At 34.1% G+C, this 21,137-nt stretch overlaps 2 protein-coding genes across 3 annotated transcripts; one reads left to right on the forward strand and one right to left on the reverse strand.

Moving 5' to 3' along the window:
• Positions 1–2,455: 2,455 nt before the first annotated feature.
• Positions 2,456–9,775, reverse strand: TGH (SWAP (Suppressor-of-White-APricot)/surp domain-containing protein). 2 transcript variants are annotated; one of them, XR_015902467.1, is made up of 17 exons: positions 9,397–9,757; positions 8,900–8,990; positions 8,710–8,804; positions 8,148–8,251; positions 7,432–7,493; positions 7,282–7,356; positions 6,912–7,063; positions 6,736–6,811; positions 6,568–6,654; positions 6,361–6,438; positions 5,923–6,076; positions 5,193–5,679; positions 4,503–4,787; positions 4,300–4,428; positions 3,914–4,129; positions 2,871–3,832; positions 2,456–2,746 (listed from the first exon to the last, which is right to left on the reverse strand). XR_015902467.1 is itself a non-coding variant. In XM_088501800.1 (16 exons), the coding sequence occupies exons 1-16, from the start codon at positions 9,529–9,531 to the stop codon at positions 3,029–3,031; spliced, it is 3,030 nt and encodes a 1,009-aa protein (XP_088357926.1). In that variant the 5' UTR covers positions 9,532–9,775; the 3' UTR covers positions 2,456–3,028. The 2 variants fall into 2 exon arrangements, 1 of the variants encoding a protein (XP_088357926.1); XM_088501800.1 differs by having other exon boundaries at positions 2,456–3,832; positions 9,397–9,775.
• Positions 9,776–19,429: 9,654 nt separating this feature from the next.
• On the forward strand, positions 19,430–19,989 carry LOC148578493 (uncharacterized). Its single transcript, XM_088501613.1, has 3 exons — positions 19,430–19,567; positions 19,665–19,790; positions 19,888–19,989. Exons 1-3 carry the CDS (start codon positions 19,430–19,432, stop codon positions 19,987–19,989), a joined length of 366 nt encoding a protein of 121 aa, XP_088357739.1.
• The last annotated feature ends 1,148 nt before the right edge of the window (positions 19,990–21,137 follow it).

The raw sequence follows: 21,137 nt of genomic DNA on the forward strand, positions 1-21,137 counted from the left end.
TGTTACATGTTTATCCACGTACGACATTAAAATAGGGTAGCTGAGAGATAGACATAGAGGTAGAGCAATGTCACAATAATTAGGGTTACAACTTACAAAGCGTGACATCCCCAACCACCATATTCCAAGTCTTTAAATAATGTCTCAAAATTGATCTGAGCATCATTAATGCTGACTTTGAATTTATGAATCTTCTATATGTCACACATTTATCATGCATGGTTCATGAGGCATGGCATGGCACAATCAGGATATGTTGTTATTTGGGAATTGGCCTCAAAATCATATAATAGGCACAACACCTTGTTGCCATATCAATCCTAATATGTTAGGTTTATATTAAAATTAATTATTAGTATAAAATATATATTAAAATATAAAATTATATTAAAAATAAATTAAATTATATATATTTATATAAAAATAAATAATGATTAAATTTAATAATTAATTTTAATATAAAATAACATTTTTATTATTAATTTTATCTAAAGTGAGTGTGTATGATTTTTTTATTATATAAAAAATTAGCCCATTATATGTAATTATTAGTATTAAATTATTATGAAAAAAATTATATGATTAAAACTAAAATCTTAAAAATATTGAACAAAAATATTTGTATTTGAACATATAAAAAAATTAAATTAAAATTAATCATTTAAAGATATTGAGAATTTTGAATTTATAAAAAAATAAAAAAATTAGTGAAAGAGTTAATTTGGTGCACCACATTCGATTTAAGGGACTAAAATGAGTCATTTAGTGTGCAAGTTCATGGACTAATTTGGTACATCTACAAGACGATAATATAATATTATGATACGTGGTATAACGTGACATGTGAACGAATAGAATTGTGACATGTGGCACAACTGTCTATATGAGTATGTCACGTATCATAGATCAATTCATCATCATATTATTACATACGGCCAGACCATAAAGTGACACGTGTCACTAATGGTTAGGGATGTCAATGGGGCAGGGTGGGGGCGGGGGATGCCTCCCTGCTCCCCATCTTCGCCCTCAGATTTGCTCCCCATCCCCGCCCCATTCCCCGCCGTGGGGGAATATTGCTCCCCATCCCCATTCCCCACGGGGCCCCATTCCCCGCGGGGACCCCATTCCCTATGTACATAATAGTTCTAACTAATTATTAATTTTCATATGAATAGAGCTACAAGTATCTATCTTATACAAAAACTGCAAGATTTTATACAAAAAAGTCTAAATGACACAATGGTGACTTCTTTCGAAATAACGCAATGGGGACGCAACGACGAGCCAAAGGAAAAAGTAGTAGACGAGATGGGAGACGCGGCAACAGAGAGGAGAATGGACACGACGGCAGAGTTACGAAAAGGAACGCCGCAAAAAGAAATTACGACGCGGTAAGGGTGATGGCACGGTGAGGTGTGACGATGCGGTGAGAAGGGTGACGAGGGGGTGGCTGCAGAGAGGTTGGATGAAGTATGGACTGCCTTAGGAATCTCTGAATTGAAGAAGGGTTATGCAAATAAAGATTAGGAGTTTTGGGTTTTTATATATATGTGTGTGTGAGAAATGTCTGAAAAACATATATGAGAAATAAACTATTAAGGATAATTCAAGGAATTCATACATTTCGGGGAATAGCGGGGACGGGGCGGGGATCCCCACTCAGGTCCCCGCGCTTGCTTCGGGGGAATTTCGTCCCCCATCCCCATCCCCGCGGGGAAAATTCTCCACAATCGGATCTCCATTCGGGGCAGTCCCCGCAGGGATCCCCGCGTCTCGGGGAATTTTGCCATCCCTACTAATGGTCCACGTCACCAAATTATGTCAACACACTATTAACAAAAAGGATAATGTTAGGTAGACAAAAAAAACAGTCAGAACTTGTCTTATTTAGCATTAATTAATTGTCGCAACAATTAATGAATGCTAAATAAGGCAAGTTATGATAGTTTTTGGCTGATTTTCTTTGGTTACTAAACATTTTCGTAACAAAAAAATAGGTTAAAAACTAATGTAGTATACTTTTGCTAAACTCAAAAAAGTCATTAGTGCAATTAAAATCTTAGCAACAATTTTAATACACAGATAACAATCTCATAAACCATTTTGGGACTTAACTGGTTAAACACTTTAATTAATGAAATAATGCATAGTGAAATCCTTCAATCTTTAAAGAGAAGGATCGAACTATAAGATTCCAAATTACTGAAACTTTAACCATAGCAATTAAGAAACCTATATATGCGCAGCGTGCACGTGGTAAGTTATTCTAGCAGTTCTGACCAATTGTTTAATTACAAGACGACATTGCAATCAGATTTTAACCGTTATCGGTTGCAACTTGCAAGCGCCAAGTACATCAAGATACGGTTTGCAATTAAACTGTCAATTAGCAAATTCCGATGTTTTTGTCGGCAGCATCACCTGCGGATCTCTGATCACCCCATCAATAATCTTTTTAAACAAATATAAAAACCCTTAATTATTAAAAGAAAATATTTTACAAAACGTGAGATCCAGGGGGAAAAGGAAAGGTTCCTTTTTTAAATTGTTTATTTTAGGAAGCTGCCATGCATGATTTGCATGAAGCTGAGTTCTGTGAATAATGCTTTCAGCTAGCTTATAAATCAAAACCCTGAGACCAAGGAGTTATGAGACCGGCCAACATTGAACTATATACATAGTACATTCGTGAAGGGATGATTCAGGAAAATTTAATCAAAGCACTGAGCAGCATTCCTTCACACTGGTGAAAAAAAGAAAAAAAACTATTAGTAATAAAATAAGCCTCGAGTTTGAGCCAGCAAAATATGTGCATTGCTAGAAACTGCACAAGACAGCATCATCATCAATACCAAAACTTAGAACACCTTTTCAATACAGAAATGGCAGTGTCTGGTCTACCGTAATTGCAAGGAAGTTCTTGAAACATAAGATATGCACTACTAGCTCATCCCCTACACTTTTTCTCCCTTTTTGAATGTGCATTGTCCTTATCTGCGCTATAATGAGACAATCTACTTGGAGATTAATGTCTTCTGTGCTTGTGATGTTTTGAGTGTTTTCTACTCCGACTGCTTTTCTCTCGAGAAGACCCTTTCTTTCTCTCTTTTGACCTTGAACCATGTCGATCCCTTTCACTGGATGGATCGCTTTCTGTCCGCCTCCTATGTCGATGATGCCTGGAACGTTTTCTACTGCTTTCCTCTTCAGATGAAGAACCACTGCTATAGTCTCGGCGGTGTGTTGAAAGAGTTTTAGTTTTCCTGTACTCTTCATGTTTATCCCTGCTAGACTTACCTGAGCGTTTTCTCTTCCTTTCCTCTTCTGATGATGAACCACTGCTATGATCTTGTTCCCGGGGTAAAGGCGATTTGATTTTCATGTCATTTTTATATCTCTCCCCATTGGACTTACTGGATTTACTGTCATAGATTCCAGTAGCATTGATTTTTGTGCTACCACTCTCAAGCATATTTGCATGAATGACGTCACCTTTTGAGGGTCCACCCTCATATACAGTGTCCTGATCAGATGGCAAACCATGATTTGGTGGCATCTCACTGTTGTGTTCAACATTTAGTGTGTTTGTTCTTGAATGTTCGTTGATATTTTCTTCCTGAGAAGCAGTATTCCTGAATTTTTGTGAGGGGTAAGGCATATCAGGAGGAACCTCAAGCCCTAGTTCTTTACCCAATGATTCTAGAAAGTCACCAGCAATCAAACGACTCAATGCTGTATTGGCTACTTCAGCTTTCTTTTCTTGATTCTCCACTTTCTCAAGATTATTAGGGTCTTCACCTCCATCATCTGAATCATCAGAGAAAATAGCCTGCATATGTATAAATTTGTTAGGAACATGAAGCGTGAAGTGAGACATCATATAAGATATAACAAACAAGTAGCATATTACCTTGTACAGATCAACTGGCCTTTCAATGTTTTCAACTTCCACATCCCCTTCAGTTTCACTTTCAGCAGTACTTTTAGTTATGTCTTGATTAGCTGATTGTTGCACATACGATATGTTCTTAGAAAGAACAGGCTCTTCTATTTTGGCGCCTTTGGCCGAGTCTGATGTGAAAATCAATGAATCCAACTTGCTCCTACTCCGCGGAGCAGGTGCCGGCTGCAAAAGTGCAATGAAAGAACATGTCTAATCTTGAAACATGCTTTTGAAGTTCAGAACATAAATTTAAATGCTTGGCATGGAATTTGTTATTAAAAAACAGAAAAAAGGGAAAAAGTTTTGAAAATCAAACAAGAAAATTAATAGAAGAGTATACATAAATTGTGTACCTTCCCCATGTACGGATCAATGAGATCAAAACGCTTGCAGAGAAGTGCTGAAGGGCGCCATTGAAATTCTTCCCTTCTAGGGTACTTCTTCTTCTGCGCCAAATCTTCACTTTGCAGATCTTTCTTTGGCTGTTGGACATGATAAAATAACTTCAGCCAAAACTACAGGGAATGAAATGAAATGAACATCACCTTAGTCATACCTCTGCTTCTCCAGAAGTAAACTGCATAAGACCACCTGTGATGAAATCCATGGATGATGGAATGCCTAGATTGCTTTCCTTTCCCTCCTTTCCTTTTAATATTGCCTCAGCTGCAGCCTCAAAATCTAGTCTCTCTCGAGCACGAGCAGCTTCTGACATATCACCAGCTAAGCTTGATTTAGTAGATCGTAAACCCCCTCTATATTTGTCTTTGAGAAACTGCTCAAATCTTTCTTGTTTTGCAGGATCATGCTTGAAAGGCTTTTCAACATCTGGTAACTCACCCTGGTTCAAAAATGAGGAATAAATTTGAATAAAAACCCATGTCTTTTCTAAGCTATAATAAAAGGTTTACAAGTTACAACCCAGTGAAGGGATATGGGGCTATCCATGAGAGAGAAGACACAGAACAAAATCACATGATAGGTCTTGGTAGAATTCACACAGAAGACCAACATAACCTCTAGCCTAACGGCATGGCAGTGAACATTATGCCAATAGCCTGATGAGAAGCTTCAACTATTTGAGACCCTTATTGTTAATATCCTGGTGAATGAATTAATATTAACAGAAAAGGTCAAACCAAACCAGAAGCCACCTGGTTAACCAACCAAACTACTAGAAGCAAAATAGAATAGATTCCCTAACAATCAAATTAGGAGTTTAAATCAGAAAAATTGTGCTACTTACAAATGGTTCAGACTTTGTAAATGTATCCGTAAGATTAAACTGGAGATGAACATCTGTGGAAGCAACAGAAGATGATGGATCTTGCAAGCTTCTTTCTAGAGGTTTTTCCCCTAAGATCTGGCCTCGGCTCTCAGCTGTCAGCCTCTTTACATCAGAAGAAACCTTCCCATCCAAAAGTGGCTTAGTTTTGTCTTTGCATTTTTGTTGTGCCTCCCACAGTTTCCTTGCATAATAATCATGGCCAGTACCACCAGAGAGAAAACTAAACAACGGATTTGACTGATTCTTTTCTCTAGATATATCCTCATATAATTTACCACATCTAGCAACCAGATTTGCAACCCCCTCAATCAATATTTTTAGGTTGCTATCCTCAGGAGGTGGAATATCTGGAGGAGGTAGATCATAGTTCTTGTGATTAATCTCAAGAGGCCCGGAAAATGAATGGCGAGGCACAAAATCCTTGGGAATTGGAGGAGCCTCAAATCTAAAATACAATTTATACGCCAAGGTTACCAGTGGAATCATATTATGAAGACAATATAAAAAGACAGGCAAAATTGACCTAAGGCTCACACCCAAAAAAAAAAAAGGGTTACAAATAATTAAGATATTGGATTATAGACACTAAGCGTTACAAAAGTGACACAACAAAGATATAATAAAGAACTAAAAAAATAATAATAAACATATCAGCATTATAGTTTGGCAATAAAATTGCTTCACTAACCTTTCCATTTGATAGTCAGTATTGGATGCAACTCTAAAACCAGGTAGATTATCATGGTCCTTCTGATCCTTCTGATCCTTCTTTTTCTGATTTTCCAACCTCAACGTTGAAGGTTCTTCAACTTCTTGAACATATGTATCTTCAAATTCAAAACCTAAAAACGCATTATGCTAAATCAAGTTAACCTTTCGCCTATTTCCTTCATATGTTCCATATGAGAAATATTTTATACGCCTCAAAGCTAACCTCAAATTTATTTCTTTTAAAAAATTAACACAAAAACACATGTCTATGGGGGATGGTGGCAAAGAACCTTAACCCGAACCTAATCTAAAACATGAAAAGTTAAAAGCTCATTTGATAGTCAGAAGGCAGCACAAAGAGAATCCCTCAGTTAAATAATTTCCATCAATAGCTTGAAAAGTTAGAACTACTAACCAGTGGCATAGACATCCTCATCCTCAGCATCGAGTTCCTCAAGTGCTCCTATTCCAAAACCAGGGGCTGACTTTCCTGCTGATAAGTGATAAATGGAAGCTAATAGTTAAAACAAATCAATGCCGAGCAAGATTTTGTGATCAACATATTACAGAGATTAGTAAATGGCAAATTAGATAATGGATTACCAAATATTAAGTATCTTACACTTTAGACTGAAAAGACTGTTCCTTGTGGACATGTTTTTGCTATACCCAGGACCCCCCTTGCTGGATAAGCGTGATCGTTTTTTCTCTGTAAACAACATATAAAGTACAGCTAAGTGTCAATTCCAGCAACCAGCAGGTGTAACATATAGAACAAGAAAGAACATACCTCTAAACTCAGGAGCATGTTTATAAGGATCAAAACCTAAGCCATACAGGTCTTGCTTTGGGTTGAGCACAAAAACCTAAAGATAGATGTAACACATATGCTAACTATCAATATAAATTATCACACAAGAAATATATAAATCATGTATATGTGACTAGCAAGAAAACTTTTCTCACTGGTGTGCTCTTAGAAGACTGAACATCGTCATTAGTAGACTGCTCAAGAAAAGTTTCAACATCATCCTTGTTCTGCTCAGACTCACTAGTGTTGACTTTTGGATCATCTGAGGAAAATGCTAAGAAAGCTCTCCTGGCCTGTCTTCTGGCATCTTCACAGACAGTACAATTATTAATTGAGATAACTTGGCAGCCTAGTTATTTAGACAGACCTCACACAACTACATTGAAGACAAAGACAGAAAATTGCAGAATAAACTACTCATGCAACCCAGGTATATCCCTCCCACTACTAGTGTAGCCTTCCATACAATACTACAAACAACACAACAGTAATAAATAAATAAACCCAAAAATCGCCAATACATACCATAGAGTGCATCAGCATGGGAATCCTTAATTGAGCGACCACGCCTCCATCCCATCTTCAATAGTAGTTTTACCCCTACAAAATAACATGAAGGAGATAAGAAATAGATTATTTTTAACCAAGATTCTACTAAAATCACGTGATACAGACCAATAGACTCTGTAGCTGGTTGAATTAGTTCATCAGGAGCAGGTCCAGGAATAACAGATGGCCTACAATGAGAAAGACAATATAAACAAGTTCAATTTCAGGGGAGAAAGTTATTTTAAATGGGGAAAATTTATCCATAACAAATTTGACTCCCAAATTATAGAATGATAGCTCAGCATCCATCAGATTGATGAAACATAAAACAATGACACGGGGTTTTTCATTAGGAAGAGAAAACCAGTGTGCATCAAGGAATCAAGGGCGAAGACATAAACTTTTCAAGAGTTTGAATCCTTTAAACTATGGAAATAAGCAACCATGTCAAATTTCAGGGGAGCAGAAGTTAAACTATGACCTCACCAACACCAAAAAAAGAGAGCACTATTTTTCTTGAAACATGAAAAAAATGATACATAAGCCTATCTTCTCCTTCCTATTTGTTTCGTATACTCTGACCAAACAAAGAATAAAACTATACAGATATATAATGTACACATTAAAGTTCCAAAAAGAAGTAAGGGCATTTATATTCACACTAGATTAGTATAATATTACTTTGGGTAAAGAAAAGATTTAAAAACAGCAAGAACAAATGCAGATATTTCTTTTTTATCAAGAATCTAACTGACATTTATGCATCATAAAACAATCAGAGCAATTATAGAGAAGGGGAAAAAAACTAAAAAATAATTTAAAAAAAAAAAAAAAAAAAAAACCTCTGCTTCTGCTCTTTCTCAGCTTGTTTCCGAGCAATTTCAGCAGCAGTAAAACCAAATGTGTCAAACTGTGAAGATGTCCCCAAAAACCGACCATCCAATTCCTGTAATACATGCAAAGGGTAAAATTAATTGAACGAAAGAAAGTGGGGAAATAGAAAACACTGATAAAGGATATCGAAGCCTCTGTTGCCAAATCTAATCAACAATCAGCCTAGTTGACTTAATCTACAAAAAATTGACACGGCATTATTGGGTTAATGATGTTATCGATGTTTTTATAAAACAGTTTTTGGTCAACAATCCTTTACACTATAGAAGGATATGGGCAGCTCCTAAAAGTATGATAATACTGAATGTGAAATACACATTTCTCCCTTATCATTTTGAAATAATTACAGATGGCTATAATGCCATGATATCACTTTACTACATACATCAACACTGCCTTAGAAGTACCACAAATTCACAATTGGTTAACATCGAAATTTTCAACATATAGATATGAATAGTTGAAAATAATAAAGACACGATTATATTGGCACAGTAATGTTCAACGCACAGCTTTCTCATCTTCATCTAGAAAGTTTAATATGTTCTGCTCTTTGAACTCAGCTCTGTTCTTCCTGGAGGATCTGAAAGTCTGAGGAGTCCACCCTGCACAATCATTCATGAAGTTAAACACCCATAATCCACCTACAAAAATTCAAATCTATAACAGAAGCAGCATAAGTCTATTAATAATCTTATACCCTCCTTTGAGCCCACTGTATTATAGTAACCAGCCGAATAGCCTCCAGTAAATGCCCCATGGAATCTTCTCCGTCCTTCCTCATCTCTAACCTGGAGATGATGAGATCAAAACAGTGTTGTGTTCAATCATATAATCAACATACTCTTCCGATTTTAACTTTAAACAAAAATGCACTGTACAATGCCAATCACAAAAGAGCTGCTATGGTGCATGAAAAAGCCAATAAAAGAAAATTTCCATTTTCTTTGGGTGAAGCACTCCTAGGTTGAACTTGAACTTGAAGTCTTAAAACAGTGAATAATAGCGAATTCCTCAATAAACCAGCTATAGAATATAGCAAATTCAATCTGATCCTTAATAAAAATACAACTAACTTTGTTCTATAAGCTAGATTCCACATTTCCCCTCCTATATTTTCAACAATTTCTAGGAAAGCACCAATGATGAACAGAAATTGGTGTTGAGCACATAACACATAACAGAATTTCGCAATACCTCTTGCTTCCAAGCTGGAAGTGTTCGAAGTTGACCAGAGGACTCAGCAATGGCCTTCTTTTTGCGGCTAGTTAACTCTTCTTCACGCTCTATGGGCGTTCCGTAGAACACAAAATCTTCTTCATCCGAATCCATTTTTTCTATGTGTTATTTATTATTGGGAAAGAGATTATGGCGAGATTAATAATCCAATGCTGTTAATTAATAATGAACGGAGAACACGCATTAGGGTTTTGTTCGGAAGGTGGTAGTTTTCTTCTACGGGCTTCGGTTGATTTTGATTTGCTGAGCGATGAAGATGATTGAGGAGTGTAGAATGGGGAGGGAAGCATAGTGTGTTACACGCACATGAGGAGCACCCATGTTGCTGAAGGCCTTCATTTCATTTGTTGGACAAAAAGAGCATCAACATTCTGTGAAAATGGGCCCACCATAATAGTTTTTGGGCTTCAGGCCCGGACTGAATTAAACTGAAATTAAAAAGGTTTTAATTATAAAAATGTTTTAATTGAAAATACGGTTTCTGGGCTTAGCCCAAGACCAAAAAAAAATATGGTAAAAAAAAAAAGGTTTTATTGCACGGGTAAAGTCTTGGCCTAATGATAACTATGTTTGTCTTGTTAGAGAGGGCATGGGTTTAAATCTTAGTTATGACTTAAAAGTTGATATATAAAATCTATGAGAAGAATCAATTTGTGTTGGTCAAGTGGTTAGCTCACTCGTTGATAAGTAAGTATTGGATATTTGAATCTCGCCTTCTACATGCAGCAATTCATTGGCCAGCGACAAACTCTTAAATAGAGCTCAGATCCGCGACAGATAGTCTTTGGCATGTCAGGCTACCGCGCACTTTACGCAATCGATCAGATCGTGTAGATATTCCTTCAACACAATGTATATCATAGAAAAGGTCTCGAAGACTCACCAAAGTACGAAAGTTGGGATCTTTCAGAAAAAATGAATTCCTATTCGAAGGGTGCATAACCACATAGATAAGCTCACACTAACCCGTCAATTTGAGATTCAATTTGGGATTTTTTTTTGGGAGGTATCGAAAAGAAATTGGAATGTAATAATATCGATTCATACAGATATAGAAAAAAAGGTTCTCTATTGATTCAAACACAAAAAAATAGAACCCATGGGAAGGAAAAGGAGTGTGTATTTTAGGGTATAATTTGAAAAAAAAGATTATTGTTAAACAAATATAGGAAGTTTTGGATGTAATATGTAAATACAACAATCATTTTACAAACGGCAGCCAACAGACCTTTAATAGAGTTTTGATTTGTGACTATTACTTCTTGATTTATCAAGTTGGAGAATATTATAGATAATAAAAAAAAATCTTCATTTTAATTTTATAACTATGGTATTTATTTAAATAATTTGTACATTAATATTTTAGAAAAGTATAAGACACTAAGGATATTTTGGATTGGCTTTTAAAAAAAGTATTTATTTTTTTTATCTTTTTAAAAAATATATTTTTTTAATAAACAAAAATTATTTCATATTTGGATAGGCTTTTTAAAAAGATTTTTCAAGTATTAAAAATGTCTTTTATTTTTTTTAAAGCAAGGTATTGCTAGCTTTTAAAAAAAGCAAATAATTCTTTTATAAAAATATTTTTTTTAAAAGACGTATTCAAATAGGTTTTAAATTGAATAAAAGTACTTTATTTTTTAAGAAAAGTATTTTTTCTCTCAAAAAAGTCAATCCAAACTAACACTAAATATGTACCATGTGAAAAAAAATGTGATCCTATGACAAATCTATGGTGCTGAGCAAGAGATACTTCAACACCTGCTGAGTACACATGTCAATGGATGTAAAAGCATGTTTCGATAATAGGTCAAGATTGGACCAGGACAAGTTGAAGTAGGAGGGATCAGTTGCGAGTTCCACAATTCGAGAATTAACGTGACAAATGATGCTAATAAGTTGAGGTTAGTAAGGTAATTATAATATTAATTAATTATGTATCTAGTGGATTGTAGCACTTTGTTTGGAGAGGCATGGACCATAGGTGATTTTTGTTAAAATTTTTGTGGACCGAAAATTATTTTTTTGGTTAAAGTGTGAACCTGAGATTTTTTATTTGATATTCAACTTGAATATCAACAAAGTTGGCTGGATTAGAGAGGACGGACCAAATAGAAAGTTGGGCTAGGTAACATAACTTGGAATAAAGTTTGCATTGAAGGAAAGAAAAAAGTTTCATCAAAAAAAAAAAGAAAAAAAAGAAAAGATAAAAATAACGTTTTAAGGGTTCTTGAACCTGAGTTTGTTGGTGAAAACATTACCTATCTATGACATTATAAAATATGTATTATCTCACTTTAACATTAAAAAGAGAATAATCTTTTATTGGGTGTGATGATGGTAATAATAAGATACATACTAAAATTGTTAGTAAATTATGCTCTGAGTCAAGATGTAAATAGAGATGCGATGTAGTTAATATGATGTTAGTAACGTAATCTGATTAATGGAGAAGAAATCACAAACCAATGTATAATTGTTTATACGAGTTGTAATTAGAATCACTGTAGATTTATAATAGGGTTAGAAATATTTTTGAAAATGAAATTGATTTATTATAAATTATTATAGTGTGATGCGAAATTATTTTTGTAAAATTAAAGTAAATTTTAAATTTATAATATAATGATAAATTTTTAGTTAACATATAAAAAATTAATTTATAGTGAACATAAGAAGAATTTGTGTGAAAAGGTTGAGGATTAGGGTTTGCCAAAATATATAGTTAAAGGTTTAGGGTCAGAGTTAGAATTGTTTAATGTTGAGTAGTTAAAAATATGTAGACCTTAGGCTTAAAGGAAGAGAGTTTAAGATTTAGGAGTTAAGGTTGTATTAGGATAAGATTTTGGGGTTATGGACTTATATACTCTGTAAGATAGGGTTAGTTATGTTTTAGGGTTGAGGGGTTAGAATTTGAGTTTAGGGTGTTGTATATATAGTGAGTAAAAGGTTTAGGAATGCATACATGAGGGTTTAGGGTTAGAGTTGAGAAATTCGGATTCTAGATGTGGAATTTAGTTAATATTTGTGATTAAGGGAGTATTGTTATAGACTTTTGGGTTTAGATATTTAGGATTTTATACATTGAGATTCAGAGGTGATGTTTTTAGGGTTTAATAATTAATAGTTTAAAGTGGAGGATTTAGGGGACTAGGAATTAGGGGTGGCAAGCGGGGAAGCCCGCCCCGCCCCGCCAGAAGCCCGCCATTTGGCGGGTTGGCCCGCCCCGCCCCGCCTAGTGAGGCGGTCCCAGAATCCTAGCCCGCCCCGCCTAACGGCGGGCTGGCGGGCCGGCGGGCTAAGCCCGCCAAATATCTTTTTTTTTTTTTTTTTTTTTACTTTTAACTATTAAATAATATATATAAAGATATAAAAAAATCTCTTTTGTTTTTTACTTTTAACTATTATAATTTCTAAAAGTATAAACAAATTATAATTTTTGTATTCACAAACATTAAAGTCTTTGTAATTATAAATATTGTTTCCAAAACAAAATAAACATAATCCAAAACATAATTAACAATATTGTCTCTAAAACAAAACAAACATAATCTAAAACACCCAATTTTCATCTTCATTCTCTTGTAAATTGGGTTGGGGAAGTTGGATTTTGGTAAAAAAAAAAATTATAAAAATACCCCTTGCTAAAAAAAGACTAAGCCCGGCGGGGAAGCCCGCCCCGCCCCGCCAAAGCCCGCCAAAATCAGCGGTTTAAGCGGTGCGGGTTAAGCGGGCTTTTGCTATTTGGCGGTCTCAATTTTCCAGCCCGGCCCGCCTTTTTTGGCGGGTTACGCGGGCCGGCCCGGCGGGTTTAGGCCCGTTTGCCACCCCTACTAGGAATGTATACAATAGGCTTTAGGGTAAGAGTTTAGAGATTAAATTTTTAGTTGAGAAATTTATTTTAATATGTGTGATTAATATTGTTTTTAAAGTTTAGGGTTTGCACATTAAGATTTAGAATTTTTTAATTTCGAAATTTAAATATTGACAATATTAAAAATAAATGGTTAGAGTTGTTTTTATGTATAATTAATAATTATTAAAAATATAAAATAATATAAATTCTATAATAAATTGTAACAAAATTTTTTAAAGTGTTAAAAATAGAAAATGTTATAAAAAATTGTTTGTAAAATGATATGTGAAATTTGATATGGAAATTTAATTTCTATTTATAAAATAAATACGATTTTGGAATTAAGAAATATAATTAGAAGAATCTTGGAATTTGGAATTATGAAATAATATTAAGATAACTATTATGGACAGATAACTTTACGATGATACCAATAAAAAAATATTATTCGAGATTATAATCACAATTTAGAATAACATTATAAATAATAATTTATAAAAAAAAAATTAGTATACGTAAAAGTAGTTATAAATAACAATTTAGAATAATATTGTAAATAACAATTTAGAATAATATAATAAATACCAATTTTATGTTTGTATTTATAAAATAATAATTCAAGTTTTGGTGTAACTAAAGATGCAATAAAAACATTAAACTGAAATCGATAAAATTATGTTGTGAGAAAAGATGTAACTAGAGATGTGATGTAGTTAATATGATATTCGTAACATAATCTAATTAATTGAGAAGAAATCAATAACCAATATATAATTGTTTATAGAATTACATTAGAATTATAATACGGTAAGATATGTTTTCGAAAATTAAATTGATTTATTATGAATTGTTATCGTATGACGAGAAATGATTTTTCTAACATTAAAGTGAATTTTAAATTTATAAGATTGTGATAAATTTGTAGTTAACATATAGAAAGTCAATTTGCAGTGAACATAAGAAGAATTTTTTGTGAAAAAAGTGATGGTAAGGGTTTGCCAAAACTTATAGCTAAGGATTGACCGTTAGGGTTATGGGTGTTTAATGTTTAGGAGTTAAGCAAATGTAGTCCTTAGGGTTAAGGGTTTAGGGTTTAGGGTTTAGGGTAAGGATTGTGTAATGATAAGGTTTTGGGGCTAGAGACATAGGGTATGTTTGGTTTGCGTTTTTATTTTATGTTTTCATTTTCAGTGTTTTTTGTTTTCTAGATTTTGTGAAGGAAAAAGTGAAAATAATAAAATCCTATTTTCTGTTTTTACCTCCTATTTTACTTTTTCCTTTACAAAATTCAGAAAATAAAAAACATTGAAAATGAAAACAAAAAATGAAAACGCATACCAAATACACCTTTATATACACTATCGGGCAGAATATGTATATTTTAGGGTTTAGGATTTGAGAATTTTAGAGTAGAGTTTAGTATTCATAGTGTTTAAGATTTAGGGTTTAGAGGTTCCATATATTGGGACTTAGGTGCTAGGGTTTGGAGCTTAGAAATTTAGGGTTTTATTTGTATGGTTTAGAGTAACATTTGTGATTAAAAGAGTAGTATTTAAGGATTAGGTTTCTTCTACTTAGAAATGTAGGCATGAGGCATTCAGGGGATGTGGGTTCCAGGGTTTAAGATTGTAGGATTTACTAATGTATACATTAGGGTTTAGGGTAATAACTTAAAAATTGGAGTTCTTAGTTTATTGATTTAGTTTTATATTTGTGTTGTAGGGTTTAGGATTTAGAGTTTGTTGTATAAGATTTAGGGGTTAGATGTTAGGCGTTAGGGTTTAGAGTTCATTCATTTGAAAATTTTAATAGTGAAAAAACTAAAAAAAAAATATGGTTAGAGTTATTTGTATCTATCAATAATAATTGTTAACTGTATAAAATAATGTAAAATGCTATAAAATATTATAATAAAATTTTTTGAAAGTGTTATAAAATTTAATATGCCATGATGTAAAATTTCATATGAAATTTTAATTTCTATTCATAAATTAAATACAATTTTAAATTAAGTAATATAATTAGAAAGATCTGTATTTTGGAATTATGGTAATATTATTATGATAATTTTGATCGACAGATAACGTTATCATAATAATAATTTAGAAAATTCTTATAAAAAATTTTTAGTATGAAAAAATAGTCGAAGTAATAGTTGATAGATTAAAGATATAAATTCTATCGTTGTATATATAAAATAATAATACAACGTCATAAAGTATAAGAAAATCAAGAAGAGATAAATTTTTTTCAACAAAGATAGAGAGACTCAAACCCGCAACCTCTTAGGTGAGTATGGGGAGACTATGCCATTTGAGCTATAACTTATTGGCAGCAATGGTGAATTTTAATTGAAAAATAGTAAAAATAATTATGAAAAATCAATGCATTTATTATAAAATTTAAAAAGGTCCAAGTAAAGGAGGTGTGACGGTCCAATGGATTCGAGAAGGTGAGGAGGCATCCCTGATTAAAAAAAAAAAAGAAGCCAACTCTCAACGAAAAAAAATACATCTTAAACGAAATAACTCCTAGAGAATTACTTGCAATCATGGAGACTGTTCATTTCTGTTACTACATGGTTAGGACTTTGGAGAGGAAAGCGTCCTCGTATATACATGTCATAGGAGTGGCTTTAAGTATAAGGGGTTCATGGTCATGCATGATGCAGAGGCATGGTTTAATTTGCCTCACGAAGACCCCAACAACGAGGAGATAGTGCCAGAGAATGAGGAGTTGACTGTACGATTCGGAGATCTCAACGTTGGCGACTATCTGACCATGGCAGGCAAAGGGAGCAGTGGATCTGGTAGCAACGCGACGGACCTCCTACCTTCTGACTTAGGTACGTTGTCATAAATTTTGTGATTTATATGGGTTTGTTGTGTGCCATGATGAACTTCATTGGCATGGTAGGAATCATGTCTTTTTCATGTGTATATTTAGATGTTGTCTTGAAAGTGGACCCAACTGAGCTTGTCATGATGGAGGATTTGGAGCATCTACTATTTCGCACTTGTGCTCAGCTTTAGATAGGTCCTCTAGTGTTTTTTCTTCGTGACAGCGTCCATGTCCAAGGAAAGAGCTACTTCAGCTTTGGGGTGTCTCTGGAAAGTACTAGGGATGAGGTTAACTTCTTTATCTATGGGCGGTTGTCAACTGATCAACGTTTGCCCAAGTAAGATGCCGCATTTATCACTCTGAAGAGACTTTTGGAAGAGACAGGGAGGAAGATATTTTACTTCAACTATTTAGTGGTGCTTCGTTACAAGAAACAGGTCGTTGAGTTGCAGCGGGTGTTGAGGATGTCCGTGTTAGATTGTGTTGCTGAACTGGAGAAGGAGAATGCTGAGTTGAAGCAGAGGTTGGGCTTTTACAACGCCATGTTCAGGTATTAGGTTGGTTTAGACTTTGATGCAACATAAGCTTCTTTATTAGGGTACTATGGTTTGTTTTCCATCTTTATTATTCCCTGTTTTGAACTCAATATGGCTTAGCGAGTACGGTTTGGATAGCTATTTTACTTACAGAATTATATTTTGTCGATTTTTTTGTCTTGTGCACTAGTGCTGTATTGAAACTATGAATGTTTATATTTTTTAAAAATATTAATCATGATAGTCTGTTTATAGTTTCTTGAAGGAGTAGATTTGTTTGGATTATAATTTTGACCTTGTGTTATTTTATGTTGATCTTATTTCAGTAGTTCATTTATTGATGAATTAAAAATTAATTTAGTTGTTGATAATTTAGTACAAGTTTAAATCACTTATCAAACGAAGTTACATAATGTAAAATTTTCGATATTTGTGTGCTCGGTTTACTAAAAATAAGTCCTGGCAGTTGTAGTTATTAAAGCAGTTTGACTAGGATTATCATATGTTGAGTTGAAATTTTTTTTCCTAAACCTAAACAAGATACAGTAACCACGCACATAAAGTTTAACATAGTGATGAATTGTAATACTAAATGGTAGTTTTAAATTCATATCAATTGAAGTGAAATATTTCTTGCAATCCATCGATTTTACAGGTGTTGCACAATAGTAGAAATAAATTTTGTGTATAATGATATTGATGTTTAATTTTATTTGATCTGACAAGTTTTCATGTTTAAAAAAACATGGAAAAAGAGCAAGTAGATATGGTTTAGGTAGATGACAAAAAATTTTTGAGTTCAGATTAAAAAGTATTTCAAAAGTTTTGCCACCATTGAACGGGAATTGAAGAGGCGTATTGTAGAAGTTAGGGTGTTTATCCATCTTGTCATTAGTCACAGGCAGCTCAACCTTAGTCCCCATATCTTGTAGTAGTCATTTCAAGCTTTTCTATCAATTAAAGTGGTTGTGATGCATATAGAAAGGAGGATTTACTTTTTCGGTGTTATGTAAGAAAAAAATAACAAAAAAAAAACGAAATAAAAAAAGTGCTCGGGCTTAGACCAAGATAGAATAAAAAATAACAAAAAAAAAAAAAGAAAACAAATCTGAATATTATTGTAAGTTACATACTTGTAGATTATATTATATTCCTATAATATGCTATCAGTGTGATTACTAAAACATTAGGCTGTATAATCATGAATTAATTTTTGGGGGACATAACGTATGTGGGAGTTTTGTTAACTATATAAATATTTGTTATTATATTCTATGATGTTAGCTTAAATAGTTGTGTTTAAGAATAAATTCTTATGTAAAAAGTGCTCGATTTGTTTCCATATGTATAAAAAAAACAAATAAAAAACTGTAATATGATATTATTTTAAGTTAGAAACTTGTAATGTACATTATATTCTTATAACATGATATTAGTGTAACTGCTAAATAATTTGTAACTATAATCCTATATTAATTTCTAATGGTAAAGACATATTATACATTTTCGTTAATTGGAATTTTTTTGTCATAATATTTTTTAATTTTAACTCAAATAGTTGTCCTTAAAATCGAAAGTATATTTTACTTGTGATTATTTATAATCAATAACTAAAATTAAATATAATGGAGCGATGAACAAAAATACATATTAAATTTAACTTCTTGGATAAATTTTGTTTAAAGTAAAAAATAGTATTTTCAGTTGTCACCCATCTTATCACTAGTCAGAGGGAGCTTAACCTTACACCCCTACTTTGTGAAGGCCACCTCACCCTCTCAGGGATTTAGACTAGTTGTACTTTCTCTTTGACAAAGTTTTAATTTGTTTATGGAGAAGCGAATATGTTATTATATCATATTTGCATCAGTCAAGTATCGTGTATTGGAAATATGAATCAAGTCCGTTCTATTTTTTATTATGAAAGAAATGAATAGTAAATTAGGATTCATCGAATTCATTTGTTGGGTTCGTTGGTTTTTTTATGAGGCTAGCAACTGATGAAAGTTGGGTAGGATGACAGTGATAGGTTGGGTCTCACAATAAGAATTAGGCTTCACTTTGGCCCATTTGGCATATTTGCTACTTGTTTGAGAAAAGAAATGAAGCACTCAACTTCGGAAGAGAAGGAGGAAAGTGCCCATCAAAGTGAAGAGCACTGTGATCGAAAAAGCAGCAGAAACCACTGATGTTAATGCCTCACTAGTAAAATGACTGTGGTCATTATGTATTTAGATTTTCTGAATCATCTTATCATATGCATATCAGCTTATTGTTTTTTTTTTTGTACTTTATTTTTGTTGTCTTGTTTTGTTGTTAAATGAGGTTGCAAAAGGTACTGATGGTGGACGCAGGCTGAGTCTAGAGGAGAACATGTTCAATGACTTGACTATGATTCAAGAGGTAACGTCGAATATTTCATAGCTTAGTTTGTGTTTGGTCCAAGATGAATAATATAGGTGCCAAGAAAGTAATTTGTTCTACTGTTTAAACACAGCACGTACTGTCGGATAAGGATGTAACAAAGACGATTCTGAAGAACCATAATGACCAGCTGCGCACCATTAGCGAGCTTCTGGAAGATCATGGGAAAGCCATTCAAGTCTTGATAATGCTAGTCAACACTGCCAATGACAATAAACCCAGGAAAAAGGTCTCCAAAGCACGTTGACCATGCCTAAAACTAAAGGAAGGAAAGATACGGATAACGGGAATCTGGCAGAATCTCGCTGGGAGAAAAAGCCTGTGCGGGTGCATGCATCCTCCTGGAAAGCAATTGGTGAAAAGGACTATGTATTCCTCCTCTAACAGGAAGGCTGCAGCAATGACGAATAAGCATAGTAGCCATTGTCGACCAGCGACGGGAGCCGAAGCGAAGTTGACCTCGTTGAAGGTGATGTGTGATATATTCAACGTGCCGTTAGGTTTTGATGCCCATACATGTGCCTAATTCCAGAGAAAAACTTGATTGTTTTTTCTTTCGACAGCAGAAGCTAACCTTTGAGGACCTGGATTCATCGGCTTCACTGGGTTTCGACGTCAGGCAAACTGATCCTGAGACTCTATTCACTTACCACAGTCATCATGGACACCATGCTGCCGAGGACATGCCCCTGGTAAGTCCATTTTCATTATATATGTACGTTTCAGGTCTAGTACTTGTAATTCTCATATCGTGGTTGATGCGACTGACTGTAACGTACGGTTACACAGTGCTTGAATGTCTCATTTCCTCCCCCGACAGGAATGCACTTTGTCAGCAAAGAGCTTGTTGTTGTGGCATACATATTCTCATCGGATTTGGACATGAGGTAAAATTACTTCTTACTAGCCCATGACGAAGAAAGTGGGAGTTTGTTATCACATGTGTTTTGCTTGCTATTGTAGAAATAATTGCTTACTGAACACTAAACTTGTTGCATCCAGGGAGGTTCTTCTTGAGGATGAAAATGCTCGAGGAGACTGAGGTGCACTTACTACACTATGTCCTGGGCAACTAGTAGTTGAGGATGTAAGTATATGTTGTCATTGACGATTGGAATCGTGACGAAAGTAATAGTTTAACTAACACTTATTCCATTTTCTTGTAGGTTATAAATCTGAGTTGAACAATGCTAACTTATGACAATAAACTCCCATCCTGGTTTCTTGCAATCACCTTTTCGGTAGTATTTCTCTATTAACTTATGATTTTACATAATTCGTAATACTAAACCCTCACATATCAATTAACCCATCGACGTATGCCTTTGCAGCAAGTGGCACTTATCTCAATGAATCATGGTATAGACACATTTGAGTACATCCACACTAGGTTCATGGGCATTGCAGATGACGTCTAGATGATGAGTCTAGCAACCCACAACTTGAAATTGTCATTCGGAATTGCTTAATTTTGTACTTATGTTTCGATCTTGACTATGGTGCTGGCTCAGATATACGTCCTGATATATAGAGACTATCATTGGTACCTCATGGTAGTGGATTTAATAAATTGCAGGTTGCTGTGTTTGGATTTGGATTTGGCAAAGCATGATGACCATAGAGAAGTTAGGGTGTCACAAATGAAATTCGTGGTAAGGTTGTGTAATATTTCACCAACTATGCTCTGTTTATAAATTTGATTTTGATGGTTATAGTTTATGACCAACTATGTCTATCTAATTTTGCCGTTATTGGTATTGTGGAAGTCTTTCTTCATTGAGAACATGCTGGAGGATAAGAGATTTTGGAAAAAACCAGACAATTACAAGCCACACCCATCAACTTTCGATGTTATTGAGCCAACAGTTGGCTAGCAAGGTGAGCTCTCGTAAGGTTTCTTTGCTACTTTTCTCCTTCAATGGCATCATGAATAAATTGATGAATTCATTGCATTTGAATTGGTTCGTTTCTAACATTTTGGCGGTTCACTCACGGTCAGGAATGATTGTGGAGTTTGGGTGTGTCAATGGATAATGAAA

The sequence above is a fragment of the Arachis ipaensis genome, chromosome B1, assembly GCF_059453495.1.
Source record: "Arachis ipaensis isolate K30076 ecotype BB chromosome B1, ASM5945349v1, whole genome shotgun sequence".
Taxonomy (NCBI): domain Eukaryota; kingdom Viridiplantae; phylum Streptophyta; class Magnoliopsida; order Fabales; family Fabaceae; genus Arachis; species Arachis ipaensis.

What these genes read in the sequence shown, in the direction of transcription:
- TGH (XM_088501800.1), bottom strand. Translation starts at nt 9,531, where the DNA reads ATGGATTCGGATGAAGAAGATTTTGTGTTCTACGGAACGCCCATAGAG. An exon ending in TAGATGAAGATGAGAAAGCT is followed by an intron (nt 8,252 to 8,709) that starts GTGCGTTGAACA and finishes CATGTATTACAG; the next exon opens with GAATTGGATGGTCGGTTTTT. An exon ending in TGAGGATGTCTATGCCACTG is followed by an intron (nt 6,077 to 6,360) that starts GTTAGTAGTTCT and finishes ATGCGTTTTTAG; the next exon opens with GTTTTGAATTTGAAGATACA.
- LOC148578493 (XM_088501613.1), top strand. Translation starts at nt 19,430, where the DNA reads ATGCATCCTCCTGGAAAGCAATTGGTGAAAAGGACTATGTATTCCTCC. An exon ending in CGAAGTTGACCTCGTTGAAG is followed by an intron (nt 19,568 to 19,664) that starts GTGATGTGTGAT and finishes TTTCGACAGCAG; the next exon opens with AAGCTAACCTTTGAGGACCT. An exon ending in CTGCCGAGGACATGCCCCTG is followed by an intron (nt 19,791 to 19,887) that starts GTAAGTCCATTT and finishes ACGGTTACACAG; the next exon opens with TGCTTGAATGTCTCATTTCC.